The sequence below is a fragment of the Schistocerca serialis genome, chromosome 1, assembly GCF_023864345.2.
Source record: "Schistocerca serialis cubense isolate TAMUIC-IGC-003099 chromosome 1, iqSchSeri2.2, whole genome shotgun sequence".
NCBI classification, from domain to species: domain Eukaryota; kingdom Metazoa; phylum Arthropoda; class Insecta; order Orthoptera; family Acrididae; genus Schistocerca; species Schistocerca serialis.
This window is the reverse complement of record NC_064638.1, coordinates 1,018,475,539-1,018,500,072: the sequence shown is the minus strand read 5'-3', so window position 1 is coordinate 1,018,500,072 and position 24,534 is coordinate 1,018,475,539. Positions and strand designations below refer to the sequence as shown.

Below are 24,534 nucleotides of genomic sequence, written 5' to 3'. Positions count from 1 at the left end.
GAATCATGAAAGAAGGTTGTATACATGGAAGAACCCTGGAGATACAAGAAGGTTTCAGATATATCATATAATGATAAGACAGAGATTTAGGAACCAGGTTTTAAATTGCAAGACATTTCCAGGGGCAGATGTTGACTCTGACCACAATCTATTGGCTATAAACTGTAGATTAAAACTGAAGAAACTGCAAAAAGGTGGGAATTTAAGCAGATGGGACCTGGATAAACTGAAAGAACCAGAGGTTGTACAGAGTTTCAGGGAGAGCATAAGGGACCAACTGACAGGAATGGGGGAAAGAAATACAGTAGAAGAAGAATGGGTAGCTTTGAGGAATGAAATAGTGAAGGCAGCAGAGGATCAAGTAGGTAAAAAGACGAGGGCTAGTAGAAATCTTTGGGTAACAGAAGAGATACTGAATTTAATTGATGACAGGAGAAAATACAACAATGTAGTAAGTGAAGCAGGCAAAAAGGAACACAAACGTCTCAAAAATGAGATCGACAGGAAGTGCAAAATGGCTAGAGGACAAATGTAAGGATGTAGAGGCTTATCTCATGAGGGGTAAAATAGATACTGCCTACAGGAAAATTAAAGAGACCTTTGGAGAAAAAGAAAACCACTTGCACGAATATCAAGAGCTCAGATGGAAACCCAGTTCTAAGAAAAGAAGGGAAAGCAGAAAGGTGGAAGGAGTATATAGAGGGTCTATACAGGGGCGATGTTCTTGAGGACAATATTATGGAAACGGAAGAGGATGTAGATGAAGATGAAATGTGAGATATGATACTGCATGAAGAGTTTGACAGAGCACTGAAAGACCTAAGTCAAAACAAGGCCCTGGGAGTAGACAACATTCCATTAGAACTACTGACAGCCTTGGGAGAGCGAGTCCTGACAAAACTCTACCACCTGGCGAGCAAGATGTATGAGACAGGCGAAATTCCTCATACTTCAAGAAGAATATAATAATTCCAATCCCAAAGAAAGCAGGTGTTGACAGATGTGAAAATTACCGAACTATCAGTTTAATAAATCACAGTCGCAAAATACTAATGCGAATTCTTTACAGACGAATGGAAAAACTGCTAGAAGCTAACCTCGGGGAAGATCAGTTTGGATTCCGTAGAAATATTGGAACACGTGAGGCAATACTGACCCTACGACTTATCTTAGAGGAAAGATTCAGGAAAGGCAAACCTACGTTTCTAGCATTTGTAGACTTAGAGAAAGCTTTTGACAATGTTGACTGGAATACTCTCTTTCAAATTCTGAAGGTGGCAGGGTAAAATACAGGGAGGGAAAGGCTATTTACAATTTGTACAGAAAGCAGATAGCAGTTATAAGAGTCGAGGGACATGAAAGGGAAGCAGTGGTTGGAAAGGGAGTGAGACAGGGTTGTAGCCTCTCCCCGATGCTATTCAATCTGTATATTGAGCAAGCAGTAAAGGAAACAAAAGAAAAGTTCAGAGTAGGTATTAAAATCCATGGAGAAGAAATAAAAACTTTGAGGTTCGCTGATGACATTGTAATTCTGTCAGAGACAGCAAAGGACTTGGAAGAGCAGTTGAACGGAATGGACAGTGTATTAAAAGAAGGGTATAAGGTGAACATCAACAAAAGCAAAACGAGGATAATGGAATGTAATCGAATTAAGTAGGGTGATGCTGAGGGAATTAGATTAGGAAATGAGACACTTACAGTAGTAAAGGAGTTTTGCTATTTGGGGAGCAAAATAACTGATGATGGTCAAAATAGAGAGGATATAAAATGTAGACTGGCAATGGCAAGGAAAGTGTTTCTGAAGAAGAGAAATTTGTTAACATCGATTATTCATTTGAGTGTCAGGAAGTCATATCTGAAAGTATTTGTATGGAGTGTAGCCATGTATGGAAGTGAAACATGGACGATAAATAGTTTAGACAAGAAGAGAATAGAAGCTTTCGAAATGTGGTGCTACAGAAGAATGCTGAAGATTAGATGGGTAGATCACATAACTAATGAGGAGGTATAGAATAGAATTGGGGAGAAGAGGAGTTTGTGGCACAACTTGACTAGAAGAAGGGATCGGTTGGCAGGACATGTTCTGAGGCATCAAGGGACTGGAGGGCAGTGTGGAGGGTAAATATCATAGAGGGAGACCAAGACATGAATACACTAAGCAGATTCAGAAGGATGTAGGTTGCAGTAGGTACTGGGAGATGAAGAAGCTTGCACAGGATAGAGTAGCATGGAGAGCTGCATCAAACCAGTCTCAGGATTGAAGACCACCACCACCACAACAACAACAACAACAGCAGCAGCATGGCTTTAAGAACACTCCTTTAATTTTCAGTCTGTGGCACAATCCTGAATTTGCCCAATTGAAAGCATATAATGCATAAAGAGGATTATACACAGTGACAAGTATATTTTATTTACATAAGTTGAAGCATTACATCACTGCTGAATTCGGGATTATTATAACACTTGCAGCTTATACCAAACTGACACATCTTGTAAAATTCATTCCTTGTAGGTCATGTGCAGGGATAAAAGCCGTCAGTAGGCCAAGAAATACTGGAATATTCATTACATTGACACAGCATGAAGACACTACTGAATTAAAAACAGTTACAGCACTTGCAGGCTACTCAAAAACTACATAAATATCCCAAAAAATGTTTGTCATGTAGGATATTAGTCGAGATAAAAACAGTCAGTGATCTGTACAACTGCGAATAAGCATTAAATATTCTGTGTGATGTGTCACAGTGATTTAACAATTTAGACTTGTTTGAGTGTGAAGGCAAACTACTCAGAACCCAGATTAAGACTGATGACTGATCCATCTTGCCTGAGAACAGGCAAGTACTGGTCAACACACCTACCACTTTAAGAATCAAATAACCTTCAGAATGGATTTTTCCTTTTCATACAATTAACCACCTTTCCAGCTCATCATCGTCATCATCATCATCTTTTTTGGTCCCAATATGTTGAATATCATCTTTCCCTATCATCTGACCATTAATCCTTCAAAAAAAAAAAAAAAAAAAAAAAAAAAAAAAAAGAGAAGAAGAAGAAGAAGAAAAGGGTCCCGTTTAGTTTCAAAACATGGAATAGTGCCTTCATTTGATTTTATTTGCGTCCAATGGAATTATCCTTTTTATACATACATATTATAAGACAGTCAAGAATGTGTAGCTCTCACCTTGCTGAGATGTACAGTATTTTATGAAGTAATAACCATACTGCTGGTTGTACCTGTAGAAACACGATTCACGTTTCCGTCCCACTTCACATAGTGTAGACTGGGAACTGTCTGCTAGGCATGCCCGATGTGAACTGAACTGGGCACGGCCCATACTGCCTGAGTTGTAGTTGTTCCACTGGCAGAGGTCGCGGCCAAATTCTCATGTGCCCTCTGGTGGACGGGGCTTTACTTGCGGCAACTACTGTCCACGAAGCGCCGTGCTGATGTGCACCTCTCATGATCTTTCTGGTGGCTACTGCACTTCTCCTCCTTCAGGGGGTGAAGCCACTGTGATCCACTGCGTCAGAAGGTGGAGCGTCGTGCAGTAGTGATGACTTCACCATCCATTGGAAAGCTGGAGTTGGGGGGATCTGTCAGCCCTCGAGCTGGAACCTACGAATATGGTTGGAAGTAACCCACATGAAGAGGCGCCCGTTGCCCCACCACTGGAGCCCAGGACAGAACGGGTGACAAGCCGTCGAACTCCGGATCCCGGTCCATCTTGAGAGGGGCAAGACCCCGTGGCGGTGGCGATGGGGAATGGACGACCACAGGTGAACCAGCCTCCTGAGAAACCGGGCCTGCGAGGGGGGCCGGCTCTCACCGGGGCATCTCTAACAATGGCGATGCTGGTGCTGGGCTACTGGAGGCCGCCAAGGCTAAGAACCATTGCAGTGTGGCAGAGTCACAGGTGGGAGGGGTGGTAGTGTCCCCTGAGAAAACAACATGGGTGCCGGCAATGGGGAAGCCGGCGCCCGAGGGGTCGGAGGGTGGGTGCCCAAACGTGGACGTAGCTGATTTTGGTGACGACGTACCTCCCGGTCCCCCGCCTGCAAGGTATAGAGCCAGCGGCCATTGCGGCGCAGGACCACCGCCAGTATCCAAAATGGATTGCGACCAAACCCAGACCGACATACCCAGTGGAAAGCCGGGTACCCCATTTTGCGAAGACTGGCGAGGACCAGGCCGGAGGAGGTGCAGCAGAGTCCTAGGTTGGCGCCCGTGGAGGATCTCTGTGGGGCTGCGTTCTGCTATCGGTGTGGTCCGGTATGCAGTCAGGAAAAACGTCAACACCTCCTCCGCAGGAAATTCATGCACATACTTGTTTCATCTACGTCTTAAATGTGCGCACCATGCGCTCGGCTTCTTCATTCAATTGTGGATGAAAGGGGGGACAGCAAACATGCTGAATACCGAAGCGCCTACAAAAATCCTGGAAAGTCTGCGAAATAAACTGAGGTCCATTATCCGATACCAGGACGACTGGCAGGCCTTCCACAGAAAAGATTTTTGCGGGTGCCTGAATTGCAACTTCTGAAGTGGTTGAGGAGTAGCGAACCACATATGGGAATCGGGAATAAGCATCAATGACAATGAGCCAAAAGTCGTTGAGAAACGGACCTGCAAAATTTATGTGAACACGTTCCCGTGCCTGGGTTGCAGGTGGCCATGAAGAGAACGCTGACCTAGGAGACGCCTGTTGGCTCACACACTGGGAACAGGTGGCCACTAAGTGCTCAATTTCTCTGTCAATACTGGGCCAGTACACATGTCTGCGAGCCAAGGTTTTAGTATGGGAAACACCCCAGTGCCCCTCATGTAATAATGTGAGGACCTCCCTTCGCAAACTTGCAGGAACAACCACACGAGGAGCCGTATCCTTGGTAGCCAGGCGGAGAACTCCTTCCAAGACTGAGAGGTGGTTTTGTAGAACAAAATAATTATGAAGAGGGTCCGAGGCCCGGCCTGGAGGTCGGGAAGACCACCCCTGCTGAACGAGGCAAACTACTTGCTGTAGAACCCAGTCAGCTGCTGTTTCCCTGGCGACTCTAGTACTAGTGATCGGGAAGCCATCAACCTCTTGGCGGGACGCCACATCCAAATGAACACACACAATCTCCTCCCGATCAAACTTAGGATCCGGGCCCACTGGAAGACGGGAAAGAGCGTCGGCGTTGGCATGCTGTCCAGTAGGGCGAAAATGAATGTCATAATGGTACTTAGAGAGGAACAAGGCCCAACACTGCCGTCTGTGGGCCGCCCTATCCGGAATCTGAGAGGCGGGGCCAAATACCGATATTAATGGCTTATGGTTAGTGATTAACTGAAACTTCGTGCCATACAAGAAAGGCTGAAACTTGGTAACAGCATAGACAATGGCCAAAGCCTTTTTTTCCACCTGGGAGTAATGGGCCTGCGTGGGACTAAGAGTTTTAGAGGCAAACGCCAGTGGCTGCTTGGAGCCATCCACGTTGCGATGGGCCAGGACCACTCCCACCCCATACTGCGAAGCATCTGTAGCCAGGACCATTGGCTTATTGGGGTCAAAAGTAGCCAAACAAGGCGCTGACGTGAGGAGGCCCTTCAATGAGGTGAACGCTTGCTCGCATGCCGACGACCAATCAAAAGGAACACCCTTGCGCAGAAGGCAGTACAGGGGGCGGGCTATGGTGGAAGCCCTGGGAATGAACCAATGGTAATAGGCAATCTTGCTTAAAAAAGATTGTAACTCCATCAGCAAAGCGGGACGCAGAAGGTCGAGGATATTTTGGACCAAACTTCCTAGCGGCTGGACGCCGTGCCAAGAGATGGTGTAGCCCACATACTCAATGGACGGTTGGAAGAAGTTCGACTTACGCAGGTTGCAACACAGGCCAACAGACCTAAATTTGAGAAAGAGGGTTTGAAGGTTGTGCAAGTGTTTCTTTGTGCTGTGGCCTGTGACAATTATGTCATCCAGGTAATTAATACAATGAGGGATTGTTGACATGATGTGCTCAAGATAACGCTGGAATATTGACGGGGCACTGGATATTCCGAACGCCAACCGCTGGTATTGGTAAAGGACAAACGGGGTGTTTACGACCGCCAGCCATTTGGAGTCCTCATCAAGTGGTATCTGATGATAAGCCTCCGAAGATTGATTTTCGAAAAATATTGGCCTCCCGCCACAGCAGAGAACAATTCCTCAGAACGAGGCAAGGGATAGGTGTCCACCACCAATTGGGAATTAATGGTGGCCTTGAAATCGCCACAAATATGTAATTTTCCCGAGGGTTTCCTGACAATAACGAGGGGCGAAGCCCACTCACTAGAAGAAATGGGAAGAACGACCCAGAGGGCTTGCAGCCGGTCTAGCTCTGCTTTTACCTGAGGGCAGAGAGCCAAGGGGATCTGCCTCGCGCGTAGAAAACGCGGGCGAGCCGACACCTGCAACATTAAGTGAGCTTCAAAATCTGAAACACGCCCCAGACCCTCATCAAAGATATCCTTAAAGGCAGAGATCAAAGATTCCAATGATTGATAGGGAATGTCTTCGGAGACCAACTGTATGGTGTCTGCGATCAAAAAACCAAAAGCTTGAAAGGCATGCAATGCAAAAAGGTTAGCGGAGCTCGCATCACTGACAACAATAAATGTAAGAGGCCGAGTGACTGATTTGTAAGTAACGTTCGTAGTGAATTGACCCAGTAGGGGAATGAACTGTTTACCATAACCGCGTAGACGCCGGTAAACTGGGGCCAACGGGGCCGACCCAAGGTCGGAGTAAGTTTGTGCATTCAACAAGGAAACTGCCGCGCCCGTATCTACTTGCAGTTGTAATCGGTGCGACCAAACTGACACCTCGATAAAGAGTTTGTGTGCTGATGCGTCGGGAGCCTGGCCTGATGAAACTTCCTGAATGTCAACATCCATGTACTCTGTACCTGCTTCCTTCGATTCTCTTGAGACTGAGCGGCAAACTTTAGCAATGTGTCCTTTTTTATTACATTTGTGACAAATGGCCCAACGCTGGGGGCACTCTGACCGATCATGATGTATATAGCATGACACACAGGACGGTAACAGGGGCCGACGACTGGAACTCTGTTTACGTGCAGTGCGGGAGCGGCCGTAACGGCTGGATTGTATTTCTCGCACGTCGTCCACCCCGGATGCAGTGGATGTGGCTGCACCACTCTGAATCGCTGCGACATCCCACCACGCTTCCAAATGTTGACCTGTGGCGTGAGAGACTTCATACGATTGAGCAATGGACAGGACTTCCTCAAGGGAAGGGTCTTCCAACTGCAGGGCCGCTGCCGCACCTCCTTATCTGGGGCCGAACGAACAATGATGTCGCACACCATAATGTGGGCATACGACTCTCGCGACTGCTCCGTGACAAAATGACACTTGTGACTAAGACTGTGCAGGGTAGCGGCCCACACCCAGTAAGACTGATGGGGCTGTTTCTTGCATTGATAGAACTCGACCTTAGCTGCCACAACATGCGTGCGGTGGCGATAATATGAAGACAACAATGAACACAATGAGTCAAAAGACAAGGACGAGGGTTCCTGCAACGGCACTAGCTCCCGCAAAACTTGATACAGCGAGGGAGATACCCAAGACATGAAAAGAGCATGACATACCTCCGCATCGGCAACATGAAACGCCTGGAAATGCTGCTGAAGGCGATATTCATATGCGTCCCAATCCTCCGCTGTCTCGTCATACGGGGGAAAGGGAGGAGGGAACGGCGCTGTAGCAGACTGCGTGGAGAGCAATGGCAGAAGCACTTGTTTCATGGTTGCCATGAGCTCCGTCTGCTGCTCAACCAAAACCTGCACTAAACCCTCCATGCCGTGGATGAGCTGCGAAACCGGAACAACGATGCAACACGCAAAAGAACAACCCTACTTGTTGCCAACTGTGTAGTAGCACGATTCACATTTCCGTCGCAATTCACATAGTGTAGACCAGGAACTGTCTGCTAGGCATGCCCGATGTGAACTGAACTGGGCACGGCCCATGCTGCCTGAGTTGTTGTTGTTCCGCTGACAGAGGTCGCGGCCGAATTCTCGCATGCCCTCTGGTGGACGGGACTTTACTTGCGGCAACTACTGTCCATGACGCGCTGTGCTGATGTGCACCTCTCGCGATCTTTCTGGTGGCTACTGTAGTACCCATTTGCTCATGTTACACAATGGTAGACAAGGCACACTTGGATTGCAAGCAATGCTTGAGACATGAAGGCTTTTTCAGATGCAGGTTTAATGTATAACTTTACAATACATAACGGGAATGTTCAAAACTAAACTAAATAATTTAAAAACATAAGTAGAAATTACTTTAAAACTATAGTGGTTAGCAGTGAAACTATATCTTAAATGTAATTCAAAAATATTTTGTGAAAATAATGGGTTTCTAATGATCCTCACTTACTTTTTTTGGTCTAGTCTTAGCTGCTTTGCACTGCTGATAGTCCCCTGTGGCTTAATTTGGCTCTTTCCTGGTACCGGTATAACTGCAGAATCTCCTAACATAAGACGCTGATTGTTTGAGTCACTGAAAAATATTTAAACTGCAGTTATGATTAATAGGAATACCATATATACAATTAAAAAAACTGGTAAAGTCTTACTTAGCTCTCAGTTTTCACATGACACAATAATTAAGTTACATCACAGCCTTCAGACCATTTGTTCAAGTTGCAAATTGAAGAAACACAAATATGTCAATAAGGAGGGTGTGTATGGATGTGTACAGACAATAGTTCTCCTCATACAGCACCTGTGAATAGAATGGGAAGGGTAGAGGGAGGGGAAGAACAACACATCTGGTATAAAGTATTCCATATCACACACACCATGTGGCAACTTGAAGAACTGCTTGGCATTTCTGACAGTTACTTGGCTTCTCCTCACACAAATCATGAACCTTGCCATGGTAGGATGGCTTGTGTGGCTCAGCAATACAGGTAGCCATACTCTAAATGTGATCACTTTGGAGGGTTATCTATGAAGATTGATGATGAGGCTCAGCAACCTTTTCAGTAGTTGCAGGAACAACAGTCTGGACGACTAGCTGCTCTGTCTTTGTAGCTTTAGCCAACATGGCCTCACTGTGTTGGTACTGTGACATGGCTGAAAGCAAGCGAAAACTACTGTCATTCTATTTTACATGGAAATTCAGTTCTAATGTATGGTTGAATGATGATGGCATTCTCCTGGGTTAAATATTTAAGAGATAAAGTAATTCCCCATTCTGGCTTCTGAGCACAGACTACTTACTCAGGATGATGACGTAACCAGAAAAAATTCTGCGACTCAAAGTGTAGAATGTTATATCGACTATCTACCATCATGCCCAGAAATGAGGTAGATTCTAATCAGAATCCTCCCCACCTCTTCTGAAGTTGCATTCCACCACCTATTCAACCTACACAACATCCTGGCCCAACTATATGATGTTTACAAGGGTCACTCCAAAAGATATGCACACTATTTCTTTTAAAATCCATCTTTTATTCTACATGTTTGAAAGTTTTACAGTGTGTAGATACATCCTTTAGGAACAATATTTTCATTTCTCCACATAATTACCATCCCTCTCAACTACCTTACACCATCTTGGAACCAGCGCCTGTATGCCCGCATGGTAAAATTCTGGACCAACTTATTGGAGCCACTGTTTGGCAGCGTGCACAAGGGAGTCATCATCCTCAAACGTTGTTCCACAAAGAGAGTCTTTCAGCTTCCCAAAGAGGTGATAATCACATGGAGCCAGGTCAGGACTGTAAGGAGGGTGTTTCAGTGTTGTCCATCCGAGTTTTGTGATCACATCCATGGTTTTTTGACTGACATGTGGCTGCGCATTGTTGTGCAACAGCAAAACATCCTGCTTTTGCCAATGTAGTCAAAAACGGCTCAGTCGAGCTTGAAGTTTCTTTAGTGTCGTCACATATGCATCAGAATTTATGGTGGTTCCACTTGGCATGATGTCCACAAGCAAGAGTCATTCGGAATCAAAAAACACCGTAGCCACAACTTTTCCAGCAGAAGGTGTGGTTTTGAAAGTTTTTTTCTTGGGTGAATTTGCATGATGCTAATCCATTGATTGCCTCTTCGTCTTTGGTGAAAAATGATGGAGCCATGTTTCATCATCTGTCACAATTCTTCCAAGAAATTCATCTCCACCATTCTCATACTGTTTGCTGTAAACTGTTTTTCTTATTTCTGTGTGAGCCACTGTCAATATCCTGGGAACTCACCTGGCACAAACCTTTTTTAACGCCAACACTTTCAGTATTCTGCAAACACTTCCTTCCCCTATCTCAATGTAGCATGACAATTCGTTCACTGTGATGTGTCTGTCAGCAGTCACCAATTCATTAAATCTCTGCACATTGTCTGGAGTGTGTGCAGTACGAGGCCTGCCACTGTGAGGACAATCCTCAATATTGCCGTGCCCGCTTTCATCACGTAACATGCTTGCCCACCGACTAACTGTACTGCAATTGACAGCAGAATCTCCATACACCTTTTTGAACCTCTTGTGGATGTTTGCCACTGTCTTGTTTTCACAGCACAGGATTTCTATGACAGCATGTTGCTTCTGACAAACGTCAAGTGTAGCAGCCATCTTGAAGACATACTGTGACGGCGCCACTCACGGGAACAGGTTGAACTAAGTTTGAAAACAAGTGGGAAGGATGTATCTACACACTGTAAAACTTTCACACATGCAGAATGAAAACTGTATTTTTACAAAAATAGTGTGCATTTCTTTTGGAGCGACCCTCGTACATACACCACTTGCTGCATGGATCATGTCCCTGTGGAACAACCACGTGCATGATTCACCCACCCTACACAGCATACTCTAGTCCTGCCACAGGCTTATCCTACACCACCTGAGGAATGGCCACCTGTGAAAGCAACTATGTTATTGTTGGCTCTGTTGCAATTTTTGTGGGGATGACCTCCATGCAACTGTCCACCATAATGAATGGCCACTCTCAAATTGTGGCCAAGAGCTGAGTTGACCACCCTTTGGTAAAAATGCTGCTGACCACAACAAACTTGATTTCAATGGCAGCTTCACAACCTGTGCCATCTGAGTCCTATCTCCAGCACTAGGTATTCTGAACTACATAAACTGGAGTTATACCCACAACACATCCTTCGTTCCTCCAATTCTCCTACCTTGAATCTCTGTTAACCCCTTGCAGTCACACCTTCTTCCCAAAAGTCTCCCTCACCTCTGTTCTGTTGCCCATTTAAATCCATTCCCCTACATCATTATCACCATGTGTTACATGTGCATGCCAGTACTCTAGCTCAAATGGATTAATCTAAAAGCTAGCGAAGTTTTATTCTTTCTTCTTTTGTGTGTGCCTGTTAATGACTCAATGCTTCCACTATTGGTGCACTGTTTCCTTCACTCCTAAAATATTTACAGAATGTTAAGTTAGATAGGTAGCCTAGAAAATTTGAAAACAGAAATGCATGTGTCAGATTTATATATAGTGAGATTTAGTGAAGTGTGGTGGCAGGAGGAATGGGATTTCTAGTTTGGTGATAACTGGATTACCAACATGAAATAAGGGAGGTAATGCATGAGCAGGTCTAATAATTGTAGTAGTAGTAGTAGTAGTAGTAGTAGTAGAGGGGTTTTTGGGCGCACGACAGCAAGGTCTTCAGTGCCTGCTCAGTAGCATAGTGAGATGGGTGTCAAGAAAATACTCAGAACAGTAAAATTAAACAGAACATAAAAAGGTCTAATAATGAACAAGGAAATGGGTATGTGGGTACATTGCTGTGAACATCATAGCCAGCATAGCAAAGCCACTACCCTCAACAGCAGTACAAGTATAAATGACTGCCAGCTCTACAAATGATGAAGAGATTGCAATACTGTATGTTGAGATAAAACAAGTTATTCAGTATGTCATGAGAAATTAGAATTTAAATGTGCTGGGGGTTGATATACTACAGGAGGAGAAAAAAAGAGAAGGATAAGCAGTGGGAGACGATGGACTGGAGAAAGGAAATTAAAGGTAAAGCCACTTGAAAGGGAAGAAATATGCAGAGAGCACAATTTAATAACTGTGCTGATATAACATTTTACCCTCACTGGTATCAAATATGGTGCAACACTGTGAAAGGGTACAAAGATGGATGCCTCTGAGCAAGAGTCGTTAAAATCAGATAAGATGTTAACCACTGGTGGTAAACTTAAGATAACAAATTCTAACAGAAATCTTTTATATCATTCTATAAATGCTTATACCAATATATTCATTACTAAATAAGAGTGTAATTTTTGTTGTAGACAAAGACAGTAAATACTAAGCTCTTTTAATATTATGAAACATGGAAGCTTCTAAAATATTAATGTAAATAAATAAGTTGAACGATGACCATATGAACATTTTCGTGGGGGAGAGGGGGGCATAAAGGACTGGGAAAGGGGGGGGGGGGCGGCAGGAGTGGTAAAAGTAGCACGAGACTATGTCCTTTGTTAGACAGGAGGAGGCAAAAGGTTGCCAGATGTGGAAGCTTGTGTGTGTGTGTGTGTGTGTGTGTGTGTGTGTGTGTTTTAGTGAGCCATAAGATGGCCAATGCAACCAGCATGGGTTCTGTGGCAGGGCTCAGCGAAGTATGAGTAGGATGTGAGTTGGGCTCCAACTGATGCTGCCATCAGAGGCAATACTTCCCCTGCCATTTTCGAGACTCCATCCAGAATTATGGGCTAAGTCAGCTGGTACTGTCTAGGTTGCATGAGACTAGTCTCAAAAGTAAAGATGGGTGTCACTTGTTGCACCACATGTAACAAGGGAATGCACAGCCTCATAAAACAACCCCTGTAGATTGAGACTCACTGAAGAACATTTTATTAACTGACATTAATGCTCCAGAAACAGTTCAGAATGGCTTTTCCATGTTTATTGGGAATATGTCATTCAGAAAATTTATTTGAACCAGTGACTTTTTATCTCTCTAAAACCATTATAAACCTTCTCCCAAAACATTAAGCAAGGACCAATACCAGAGCAGGTACAGAGCTGCATGACATGACATGATGAGCACCCTGAAGACATCGCAAGTAAATGAACTTTCTGATTACCCTCTAACCATAAACAGAAAGACTGAAAAACATAGACTTAACTGAATTAAATACCTTCCGCTTGATTAATTATGTTGGTGGAGCCATAAATGCTAATTACTTTCAGTAGTACTACAGCAGCAAAATTAATAATGACTTTTTTAAAAAAAATCTCATTTGTTTATATATGGAACAGTTGGCCAATGAATTGTGTTCAGAGCTTAGGTTGAATTGTAGTATTGGTGTTAACATAGAAATTTTTAGTAATGGTGTTAACATAGAAATTTTTACTTCCCAGTAAGTGTGTTCTGACTGAATGTGTGGGAGATTGAGCAGAAGGCAGCAGAGAGTGAAAGTGGAGAAGACTGTGGTCCAATCTTTGGTCAGGGGCAAAGTATTTTTTTACTATGGAGTTTACAGTGCCCAGAGCAGTAGGGTGCAAGGTGAGCCAATTGGTATTTAGCGCTTGCTTTTCTGTCAACAATAACTTTTGCTTTGAACATTCAGATGTCAATACATTTATCTGACTAACTGCAGTACTAAAATGAAGTCCGACAGTCATAAAATTGTTATGACCTGGGGGAAAAAAGATTAGGACAACTAGCACTTGGCGCATTATACGACTGCAAACACTTAGTTTCAAAACCATGAAAGAAAGTTGTATTCATTTAAGATACTAGAAGACGTGGTAAGGTACTGACAGATTATATAAGACAGAGATTTTGAAACCAGATCTTAAGTTGCAAAATACCTCCAGGAGCAGAAGTTAAAGAAATTGCAGAAATGTAGAAAATGAAGGTGATGGGGTCTGCATATGTTGAAACATACAGAGGTTGTTGACAGTTTCACAAGGACACTAAGAAACAACTAAGTTAGGTAAAATAAATACAAGGGAAAATGAATAGGCTTTGACTTGTGAAACAGTGAAGGCATTAGAAGAACAACTAAGCAAACAGATAAGCCCAGTTAGAAATCCTTTGCCAACAAACAAGATATTGAATTTAATTAAAGGCAAGAGAAAACATGAAAATGGAGTAAATGAAGCAGGTAAGAAAATGAGAGTGACAGAATGTGCACATTGACAAAATATGTATGACTTGAGAAGACATAGAAAACTGTAAAAGTATGCATGTGTACAGAAAAGATAGATGCTGCATATACAAAAATCAGAGAAACCTTTGAAGAAAACAGAAACAGCTATATGAACATCAAGAGCCCAGATGGCAAGCCAGGACTGATTAAAGAAGAGACAGCCGAAAGGTGGAATAAAGATACAAAATGGCTGTGTAAATATATAAAAGAAAATAACTTGAAGACAATATTATGGAGAGGAAAGAGGAAATGGGTGAAGATGAGATACAGAGAGAATTTGACATAGCACTGTTCAAAACAAGGCATCTGAAGTATACAACATTCACTTTATTATGATCCTTCAGAGGACCAACCATGACAAAACTGTATAACATTGAATGACGGTTACATGAGGTGGCAAAATATCCTTAGACTTCAGGAAGATGACAGTAATCACAATACCAAAGGAAGCAAATATTGACATATGTCAGTATTACTGAACCATTGGTTTGATAAGTCTCAGTTGTAGCATATTAACACAAATTATTTACAGAATAATGAAAGACTAGTAGAAGTTGATGTTGGAGAAGATCAGTTTGGGTTCCAGATAAAGACTGGAACATATCAGACGATACTGACCCTACAACGTGTCTAGACTGATTGAAGAGACATAAAACCACATTTATATAAAACACTTTATAGTGTGTTCTGTCTAGGCAAGACAGCCTAGACACAATGAGAGGAAGCCGAAAGGCACGCGCTTAAACTCACGCAGGCTGGCGTGAGGTCTGAAACAGGATACGTAATGAATGCTATAAAGAAAAGTACGTAGCTTCTGGAATACTTAACTTTAATCCACATTTGTAGAACATCGATCTTGATGATACATTAATAGAATCTCAATATCAATTGAATACGGCGCCTTGCTAGGTCGTAGCAAATGTAGCTGAAGGCTATGCTAACTATCGTCTCGGCAAATGAGAGCGTATTTGTCAGTGAACCGTTCCTTGCAAAGTCGGCTGTACAACTGGGGCGAGTGCCAGGACGTCTCTCTAGACCTGCCGTGTGGTGGCGCTCAGTCTGCAATTACTGACAGTGGCGACACGCGGGTCCGACGTATACTACCGGACTGTGGCTGATTTAAATGCTACCACCTAGCAAGTTTGGTGTCTGGCGGTGACACCACATAGTGTTTGTAGATTATGAGAAATCGTTTGGCAATGTTGACTGGAAAACACTCATTGCAGTTCTAAAGTTATCAGTGATGACATATTGGGAGTAAAAGGCTCTCTACAACTTGTATAGAAACCAGATGGATATTATAGGAGTTGAAGGGTATGAAAAAGAGGGAGTGATGCCCTGAATTGTTATGAGTCTGTACACAGTGCAAACAAAAAGGAAACCAAGAAAGAGTTTGGAAAAGGAATTAAAGCTCAGGGAGGGAAAAAAACAAAGACTTTAAGGTTTTCTGATAACATTGTAATTCTAACATGGACAGCAAAGGACTTGGATGATCAGCTAAATGGAAAAGAGATTATACGTTGAATACCAGTAAAAGCACAATAAAGGGTAATTCAGGTGATGTTGAAGGAATTAGATTAGGAAATGAGATTCCGAAAGTAGTAGATGAGTTTTGACATTTGTGTGGCAAAATAACTGATGATGGTAGCAGTAAAGAGGATATAAAATGTAGACTGACAACAGCAACTAAAGCACTTCTGAGATGTTTGGAGTACAGCCATATATGGTGGAGAAATGCAAATGATAAACAATATAGACACAAAGAACACCATAGAAGAATGCTAAAGAGTAGGTAGAAAGATTGTAAAACTAATGTGGAGGAACTGTACTGAATCGGGGAGAAAAGAAATATATGTCCCAGCTTAAGTAAAAGAAGAGATAGGTAGAGATGATACATATTGAGCCATTGGGGAATAGTCAATTTGATAATGGAGGGATGTTTGGGGGAACATATTATAGAGAGAGACCAAGGCTTGAATGTAGTAGGTGGTTCAAATGGTTGTAGGTTGCAGTAGTTACACAGAGATGAAGCGACTTGAATAGGATAGACCAGAGTGGGGAGCTGCATTAAATCAGTCTTCAGATTGAAGGCCACAACAACTATTTTCTTTTCTTCTCAGTACGTGCACAAGGCCAATGCCAATACAAAATAAACGAGTTCATCCAGTCTAGTATCTTTGTGAGCCAATAAACGAAACTGCCATTTTTAACAAATTTCACGCTCATCACCAGCTTTAAAGCAATCAGAATGATGCTTAAACACCATTTTGCTGCATGATTTCTTGCCACATTGGCATTATTTTATATAATTTCTATAGAGGTCAACTGTCAGACCTTATTCTCAGTTGCACTGACTGTATCTGTTTGTGGCTTTGCCTGTTAACTTTAACGCTAAGCTGAACCTCTTCCATTTTTTAATGTTGTGATAGTTAGTGCTTTCATTTAATATGACATTCTAAGCAATACCTAAATTATTATGGAGTTTTGTGAAACCAGAATAACATTTTGGTCCATTTCAAAACTTTGTCAGTGTTTTGGAAGATACAACACTGATTGATAACACATACAGTATTATTAAGAATAACAGGGGAAAATAATACTCACTAGCAGTGAATAGAAGTGAAAGAAATCTAATGGAAAATATGTAGATAGTATTATGTAATACACTATCAGTTGAGTGAAAAATTCATATGTTGCAAGAGCTTTGATGTTTTTCCTGGAAAGGTCAAAATATAATATCAGCACTCTGTGTATGATACAATCAAAACTTACTTTATTATTCGTGTTACTGCTGATTTTCTCAGTCTTGTATCAATGCTGCGCACTTTTGGAAAAGTGGTCAGTGTTCTTAATGGCTTCTGTTTACGATATCCTATCTGATGTGGGTCAAATATTTCATTTACTTTTTTCCCTCCTTCTGTTTCTTCATCTTCCACTTCATAGACAAACTGCCTCATAAAACTTTCTCTCACCTGTAACATACAAATATGTTAACCATACACAGTAAAACAATTTAAGCAAAAGCTTTATTGGTAGGAAGGTTATTGAAGAAAAGCAGCTGCTAATATACATGCATATAAAGTACACCATAAAGTATAATGTATGTCGAATGGTACATATCCATCTACATCTACAACCAACCCTGCAAACCACTGCGAAGTGCTTGGTAGATGGTACTTCTCAATTCGATACATATTAGGGTATCTTCCATTCATTATGAGCACAGATTGTGGGAAGAATGGCCTGCTTAAATGCCTCTGGGTTTGCTGCAATTAGTTTAATTTTATCTTCGCAGTTTCTACAGAAACAATACACATGGTGCTGTAATATATGCCCAAATTTCTCACCTAATACTGGTTCTTGAAACTCAGTAAGTGGTCTTTTGTGGGATAGGTGTTTATCTTCTACCACTCCAGGTTTGCAACATTTTCATGATCCTCTCCTGTAAGTCAAACAACCTGTGACTAATCTTCTCAGAAATTTGTCAAGTTCACAAAGGGGCTGATCCTGGCCAGTACATTCATTCAGGATGGAAATTCCCACTACAGTTAATGGATGGATGGTTTGAGTTTTATCTAACTAACAGGAAAATTGGCTGTTGTTGTGAAATACCTGTGCAGTAAGCAGTCAGTCTTCATATGATTGGGAATTAATTACATGTGGTGTTCCTCAAGGTTCCATGTTGGGTCCATTACTTTTCCTCGTGTAAATTAATCACCTCTTTTCTGTTACATTGCCAGATGCTAAGTTTGTTTTGTTTGCATATGATACAAACATTGCAATAAGTAGTAAATCAAGTACAGATTTAGACATAGCTGCTAATTAAATTTTCATTGACATTGATAAATGGTTTAAAGCTATTTCATTGTCATTAAACTTTGAAAAGATCCACTATATACAGTTCAGAACCTGTAAGAGGTTTCCTTCCATCATTTGTTTAACACATGAAGACATGTAGATTGAAGAGGCTGACAGTGTTAAATTTCTGGGATTACAACTCGATAATAAATTCTGTTGGGAAGGGCATGTCACAGAATTGCTTAAGTGCCTAGACAGGTCTGTATTTGCAGTGAGAATGATGTCAGATGTAGGAGATATAAATATAAAAAAAACTTGCATACTTTGCCTACTTTCATTCTATTATGTTATATGGGATCATATTCTGGGGTAACTCATCAAACCAAGCAAAAGTTTTTAGCCTGCAAAAGCATGTAATAAGAATCATTTTTGGTGTAAATTTAAGAACATCATGTAGAAACCTGTTCAAGGAACTTTGTATTCTAGCCACTGCTTCTCAGTATATCTATTCCTTAATGAAATTTGTTGCAAGTAATATATCTCTATTTCCAATCAGTAGCTCAATACATAGTATCAATACTAAGGATAAGAACAATGTACATAAAGACTTAAAATCACTTACCTCAGTCCAAAAAGGGGTTCAATATTCAGGAACACACATTTTCGATAACATTAAAAACTTGGTTTCAGATAAAGCACGTTTTAAACAGAGTTTGAAAGGCTTTTTGATAGGCAAGCGCTTCCACTCTATAGATGTATTTCTTAACAGAGACTGTTAGGCCAGCTTAAGTAAAACTGTCTGTTAGATTTCAGTTTTGACAGCATTTGGTCACAACATCAAGATTAGGTATTTTGGGTATGATAAATTTATTAATAGTGGTTAACAATGTTTCATTCTCACAGTGTACTTATTTTGTAAATATTGGGAGTTCCAGTTTTATGTAATATACTCACATATTTTGACAATGTCCTGACAAGTGATCAGGGTAGTGACTGTTATATTCAAATGTTTTACGTTTTTTATGTTATACTTTCTGTCATGTTCCACACCCACGAGAATCGACTCATTTTTTGTGTGTTGGAATGAAAACTGAATCTAATATAATATAATCTCTATGTGTCTCTACTACCTGAACTGGGTGATGCACTTCCTGAAGTTAAGTAGTGGCCAGCCCATCTCTCTCTTTGGGTACATACTCTTTGGTTAAACCTAATCTGGTAGAACAACAATATTATGAAAAGGATAGACCATTACTCACCACATAGAGGAGGCATTGAGCACAAGGCCCTATGAAAAGACTGCTAAACATTTAAGCTTTTGGAGAAAATTGTCCTCCTTTTGAAATAGAAAACATACATACACAGCCACACAAGCACAACGGACACATACATGGCCACTGTCTCCAGTTGCTGTAGCCCGACTGTGGACTGTGACTGTGTCTGATGTGAGCAGCAACCTGGGGTGGGTGGTGGAGTAAGGAGGCAGTGTGGGGAGGGATAATGGGATAGGTGTGGGGGAACATGATGTGCTGCCTGGGAGTGTGTGCAGGGATGTGATGGGAACAGGATACGGCTGCTAGTTAGTTAGTTTCACAGATTATCTGAACACAAAATGACGTGGAACAAACCAGTTTTTAGGATATGTATACGTGATTAGTGTTACCATTAATTATCACATTATTTTTTTAGTCATGCTTACACAACTGCCACTGCTTGGTGAGTAGTCATTTTACCTGTCCAATTATGTTGCGTTTTCAAATTTGATTATTTCTGTAGAAATGATTTTCGGTTACTTTTAAAACTTGCTTCACTGCCTGTCAGACATTTTACGTTATCGAGCAAATGATCAAAACTTTTTGTCGGTGCATTCTGAACTTCTTTCTAAGCCACTAACAGCTTTAACAATGGGTAATAAAGATCATCTTTCTCTATAGTGTTGTAGGTATGTACATCACTGTTCTTTTCAACCTGTGATGGATTATTTATGATAAATTTCATTGGCGAATACATGTATTGTGATGGTGCAGTTATCTATGTACATGATGTCCATGAGGGAACAGCACATATTTTCTTACTGCTTGCTTTTGTGCAATCAATACTTTCTTTCTAAGTGATGAGTTACCCCAGAAAATTATTCTGTATGGCATTACTGATTGGAAATACAAAAAATATGTCAGGATGCTAATACATTTGTTTCCAAAGCTACCAATTGTATGAAGAGCACACATAGCTGAACTTCAGTGTTTGAGAAGCTCAGTAATAGACTTTTCCAGTTCAAGTTTTCATCAATATGCACACCAAAAAATTTGGAACATTTTGCCATATGTACTGACTACTGTTCTTGTGCTACATCAGTTGCTGCTATGTCTCTGTTTATTGTACAAAACTGAATCAAGTGCATTTTTCCAAAATTTAGAGAGAGTCCATTTTCATAGAACCACTTAATAAGTCTTTGGAAAATATCATTCACCAACTCTTCAGTTGCTTTGCCTCTAATGAGATTTATTATAGCACTAGTATCATCTGAAAAAGTACCAATATTACTTGTTGACTGTTAAGTGAAATGTCATTCACATGTATAAGGGAACAGGAGTGGACACCCTTCACGACTTTTTGTGTTGCTCATTCACTTAAGTCTTTTATCTTTTCAACATTGTCTGAATTATTAAGCATTTTTCCATCCATTTGTTAAACACTATTCAAACCAGTTATGTGTAAAGCTGTCAATTCCATAAAACTTAATTTTTTCTAGGAGAGTATTAAGATCTACACAATCAAATGACTTGGAAAGATCACAAACAATACCAACTGGTGATACACTATTATTTAAGGTTTGTATTATTTGATGAATGAATGAACCAATAGCCTTCTCAGTGAAGCAAACTTTAGGGAATTCAAACTGTGATATGCCAAGGAAAATGTTTCTGCTTATGTGTGTGTGACTACTTTTCCGAATATTTTGGAAAAAGATATCAGCAAATAAATTTTATGATACTTGTTTAAGTCTGTGTTGTTATCTTTCTTATGAAGTGGTTTAATAATTTCATACTGTATTTTAACCTGCCTGGAATAATTCCCTGTGCCAGTGATGCATTACATACATAACTAGTAAAATTACTTATTAAGTTGGAGAAACTTATCAGAGTTCTGTTTGAAATTCCATCGCCCCACATAGGCTTTTGCTTTTTTGGAATTTTCATAATTGTATTAATTTCAGTGAAGGACATTGGTGCTACTTCTAGTTGCTTAAAGTTTTGTGGAATGTCATTTTTAATATGAGGGTGGTTTGAAAAGTTCTCGGAATCACCACGAGAGGACAGCACTAGCACAATGAGTTGTTCACCTGATATTCATTGGATTGTTGACTGTAAACACATGCCACGTCAGTGCTCTTGGAAGAGAGCTGTGGCGGTGACATTGCTCTGTTGTTGTTCCCACGTAGTGATTTGCGAAGATGGAAAAAAATGAAGATTTGAGCAGAGATTAGGTGTGAAAGCAAAGGGTATTCTTACTGATTTACAGAATACACTGGGGGACTCTGCACTGTTGCAAGTGGGCAAATGAATTTAAATTTGGTCAAGAGAGCTTAGATGATGACTTGCACAGTGGTCAGCCAAGATGTCTCACTGATTCCACAAATCATTGCAAAAGTGCACAAAATGGTCATGGAGGATCGCCGATTGAAAGTGTGTGAAATTGATCATGTTTGCCAGATGTCATCTAAAAGGGTATATCACATTTTAACTGAAGAATTAGAAATAAAAAAAAAATTATCTGCAAGATGGGTGCCATTACTCTTGACACTGGATCAAAAACACATGAGAATGGGCATATCGGAACAATGTTTGGCCCATTTTAGGAGAAACAAACAAGATTGTTTGCACTGGTTTGTGACCTCAGATGAGCTTGGGTGCACTACTATACCCCAGAGACAAAACAACAGCCAAAGTAGTAGAAAGTTGTTGATTCTCCATCACTAAAGAAAGCAAAGACAATTCCTTTGGCGGGAAAGGTCATGGCATCAGTGTTCTGGGATGTGAAGGGGATTCTGTTTGTAGATTATCTCTCCACTGGGCAAACAATTACTGGAGAATACTATGTTAACCTCCTGGACAAATTGCAACAAAAGATACATGAAAAAAGGCCAGGTTTAGCAAGGAAGAAAGTCATCTTCCATCAAGACAATGCACACGTGCCGTCGCTATGGCAAAATTACACGAACTAAGTTATGAATTGTTGCCACACCTGCCTTATTCTCTGTCAGACTTCCATCTCTTCCCAAAACTGAAAATTTTTCTTGGTGGATAAAGATTCACTTCAAATGAAGAATTAATGGCCAGAGTTGACAACTATTTTGTAGGCCTGGAGGAAACTCATTTTCAAGATGGGATTAAGGCACTGGAACATTGTTGGACCAAGCGCATTAATCTACAAGGATGATACATTGAAAAATAAAAAAAAAGTTTCAGTGATGTAAGTACTTTTTTCTATTCCATTCCAAGAACTTTTCCAACCACCCTCATATATTCCTTTGCTTCTGCAACTGTAGCATTTAATCCTATATTTGCTGCTACATTTAGAAAGTGACTGTTAAAAGTACTTTCAACTTGTGAATTATCAGTCACAACATTGTCACTTAGTTTAAATGTTATGGAATCTTGTACACTGACTGGCTGTCCTGCCTCCTGTTTCACAATGTCTTATACAGTTTTAATCTTGTTATTGGTGTTATTTATTTCTGCCAGGACAGACATATTTATGGGCCTTTCATTGACTTTTCTAAAATACTATAATATTTTCTGTAGTACACAAGTAATGTCCGCTCTTGATTTGTTCTAGCTTTTACATAAACTTGCCTCTCCTCTTATATATGGTTTAAATTCCCTTAGTTATTCCTTGGCTTACTTGTCTTATTATTATTATTATTATTATTATTATTATTATTATAAAGCTTCTGGATAATTTATCAGGAAAACAACTTTCAAATATCCCCACAAATTTACTGTGCTAAGCGCAAAGTTGCCAAGTCAGAGGCTGTGCTTGTATGTGTGTGTGGGGGAGGGGGGGGGGGCAGCAGGAAAGGGAGAGGGGAGAAGCATTGAATGGAGAAAGAATAAAGGTGCATTGCTGTGCGTAAGGCTGTTGTGTGAGCAAGGAAGGAGATAGGTATGTGGGGAGGCCGTGGGGGTTTCAGGAACAAACAATATGTTGTAGGGATGGTTTCCACCTGTGCAATTAAGAAAATCTGGTGTTGATGGGAAGAATCCAGATGGCGCAGCCTTTGAAGGAAATCATTCAAGACTAGCAGCTTCCCCATTACTTTTTCTTGTGTAAATTAATGACCTCTTTTCTGTTACATTGCCAGATGCTAAGTTTGTTTTGTTTGTTTCCTCCCATTCCCTGCCCCTACCAATCACCCTAGCCTGCTTGGAGTGGGAGCAGAAAAGGGAATAAGTAGGTGGGGATTGGAGAGTAGTGAAGGTTGTGGGGATGAAGGATAACTTGTAGGCACAATTACCAACCGTGCAGCTGGTTTGTAGGAAGGACCACACACTTGCTGAACATGCTGTCCAACTTGATGTGCTTCACTTCAATGACTGCTTCACATCTGCGTCATCTGGATCCTTCCTATATGTATTTCCTTCCTGCTGTATCAACTTCTCTGCTGATCCCCTTCAGGGTTTCTCTCCTGCACCATTTTCATCTTTTTTCTTTTTACTCTACCTTGATTAATTTGATGTTTCAGTCTTCCTTTATTCTGGCTCGGATTTACTATAGTATTAATATGATATGAAAGGGATGAAAGTACAGTGGCTACAATGTCTTGGCCAATGGCACAATGTAGCTCTCTGTGTGTGTGTGTGTGTGTGTGTGTGTGTGTGTGTGTGTGTGTGTGTGTGTGTGTGTGTGTGTGGGGTGTGTGTGTGTGTGTGTGTGCGCGTGTGCACACGCACGCGCTTGCACGTGAGCACCAAATTAGTTATCTTATTGGCACAACTTCAATGCCCTATCACATCAATGGAGTTGACCCCAGAAAAGATCTTCATCTATTAAGTTTTATAAAAGAAGGTTGCCTACACTAAACCTATGAGAATTCATAATCAAAATTAAGATTAGTTTCAAATCTAAATAATATTTTAGTTATATATCTAAAAACAAAGATGATGTGAGTTACCAAACGAAAGCGCTGGCATGTTGATAGACACACAAACAAACACAAACATACACATAAAATTCAAGCTTTCACAACCGACGGTTGCTTCATCAGGAAAGAGGGAAGGAGAGGGAAAGACAAAAGGATGTGGGTTTTAAGGGAGAGGGTAAGGAGTCATTCCAATCCCGGGAGCGAAAAGACTTACCTTAGGGGGGAAAAAGGACAGGTACACACTCGCGCATACACACACACACATATCCATCCGCACATACACAGACACAAGCAGACTTTTGCAAAGGCAAAGCTTGAATTTTATGTGTATGTTTGTGTTTGTTTGTGTGCCTATCAACATGCCAGCGCTTTCGTTTGGTAAGTCACATCATCT

At 41.2% G+C, this 24,534-nt stretch overlaps 1 protein-coding gene across 1 annotated transcript in view; it reads right to left on the bottom strand.

Moving 5' to 3' along the window:
* Positions 1-24,534, bottom strand: part of LOC126413465 (sodium leak channel NALCN) — a 429,358-nt gene that overhangs the window by 146,949 nt on the left and 257,875 nt on the right. The window contains exons 15-16 of the mRNA XM_050083266.1: positions 16,970-17,169; positions 8,441-8,563 (exon numbers count right to left, since the gene is read on the bottom strand). Coding sequence (XP_049939223.1) covers positions 8,441-8,563; positions 16,970-17,169 — 323 coding nt within the window. The remainder of the gene's footprint in view (positions 1-8,440; positions 8,564-16,969; positions 17,170-24,534) is intronic.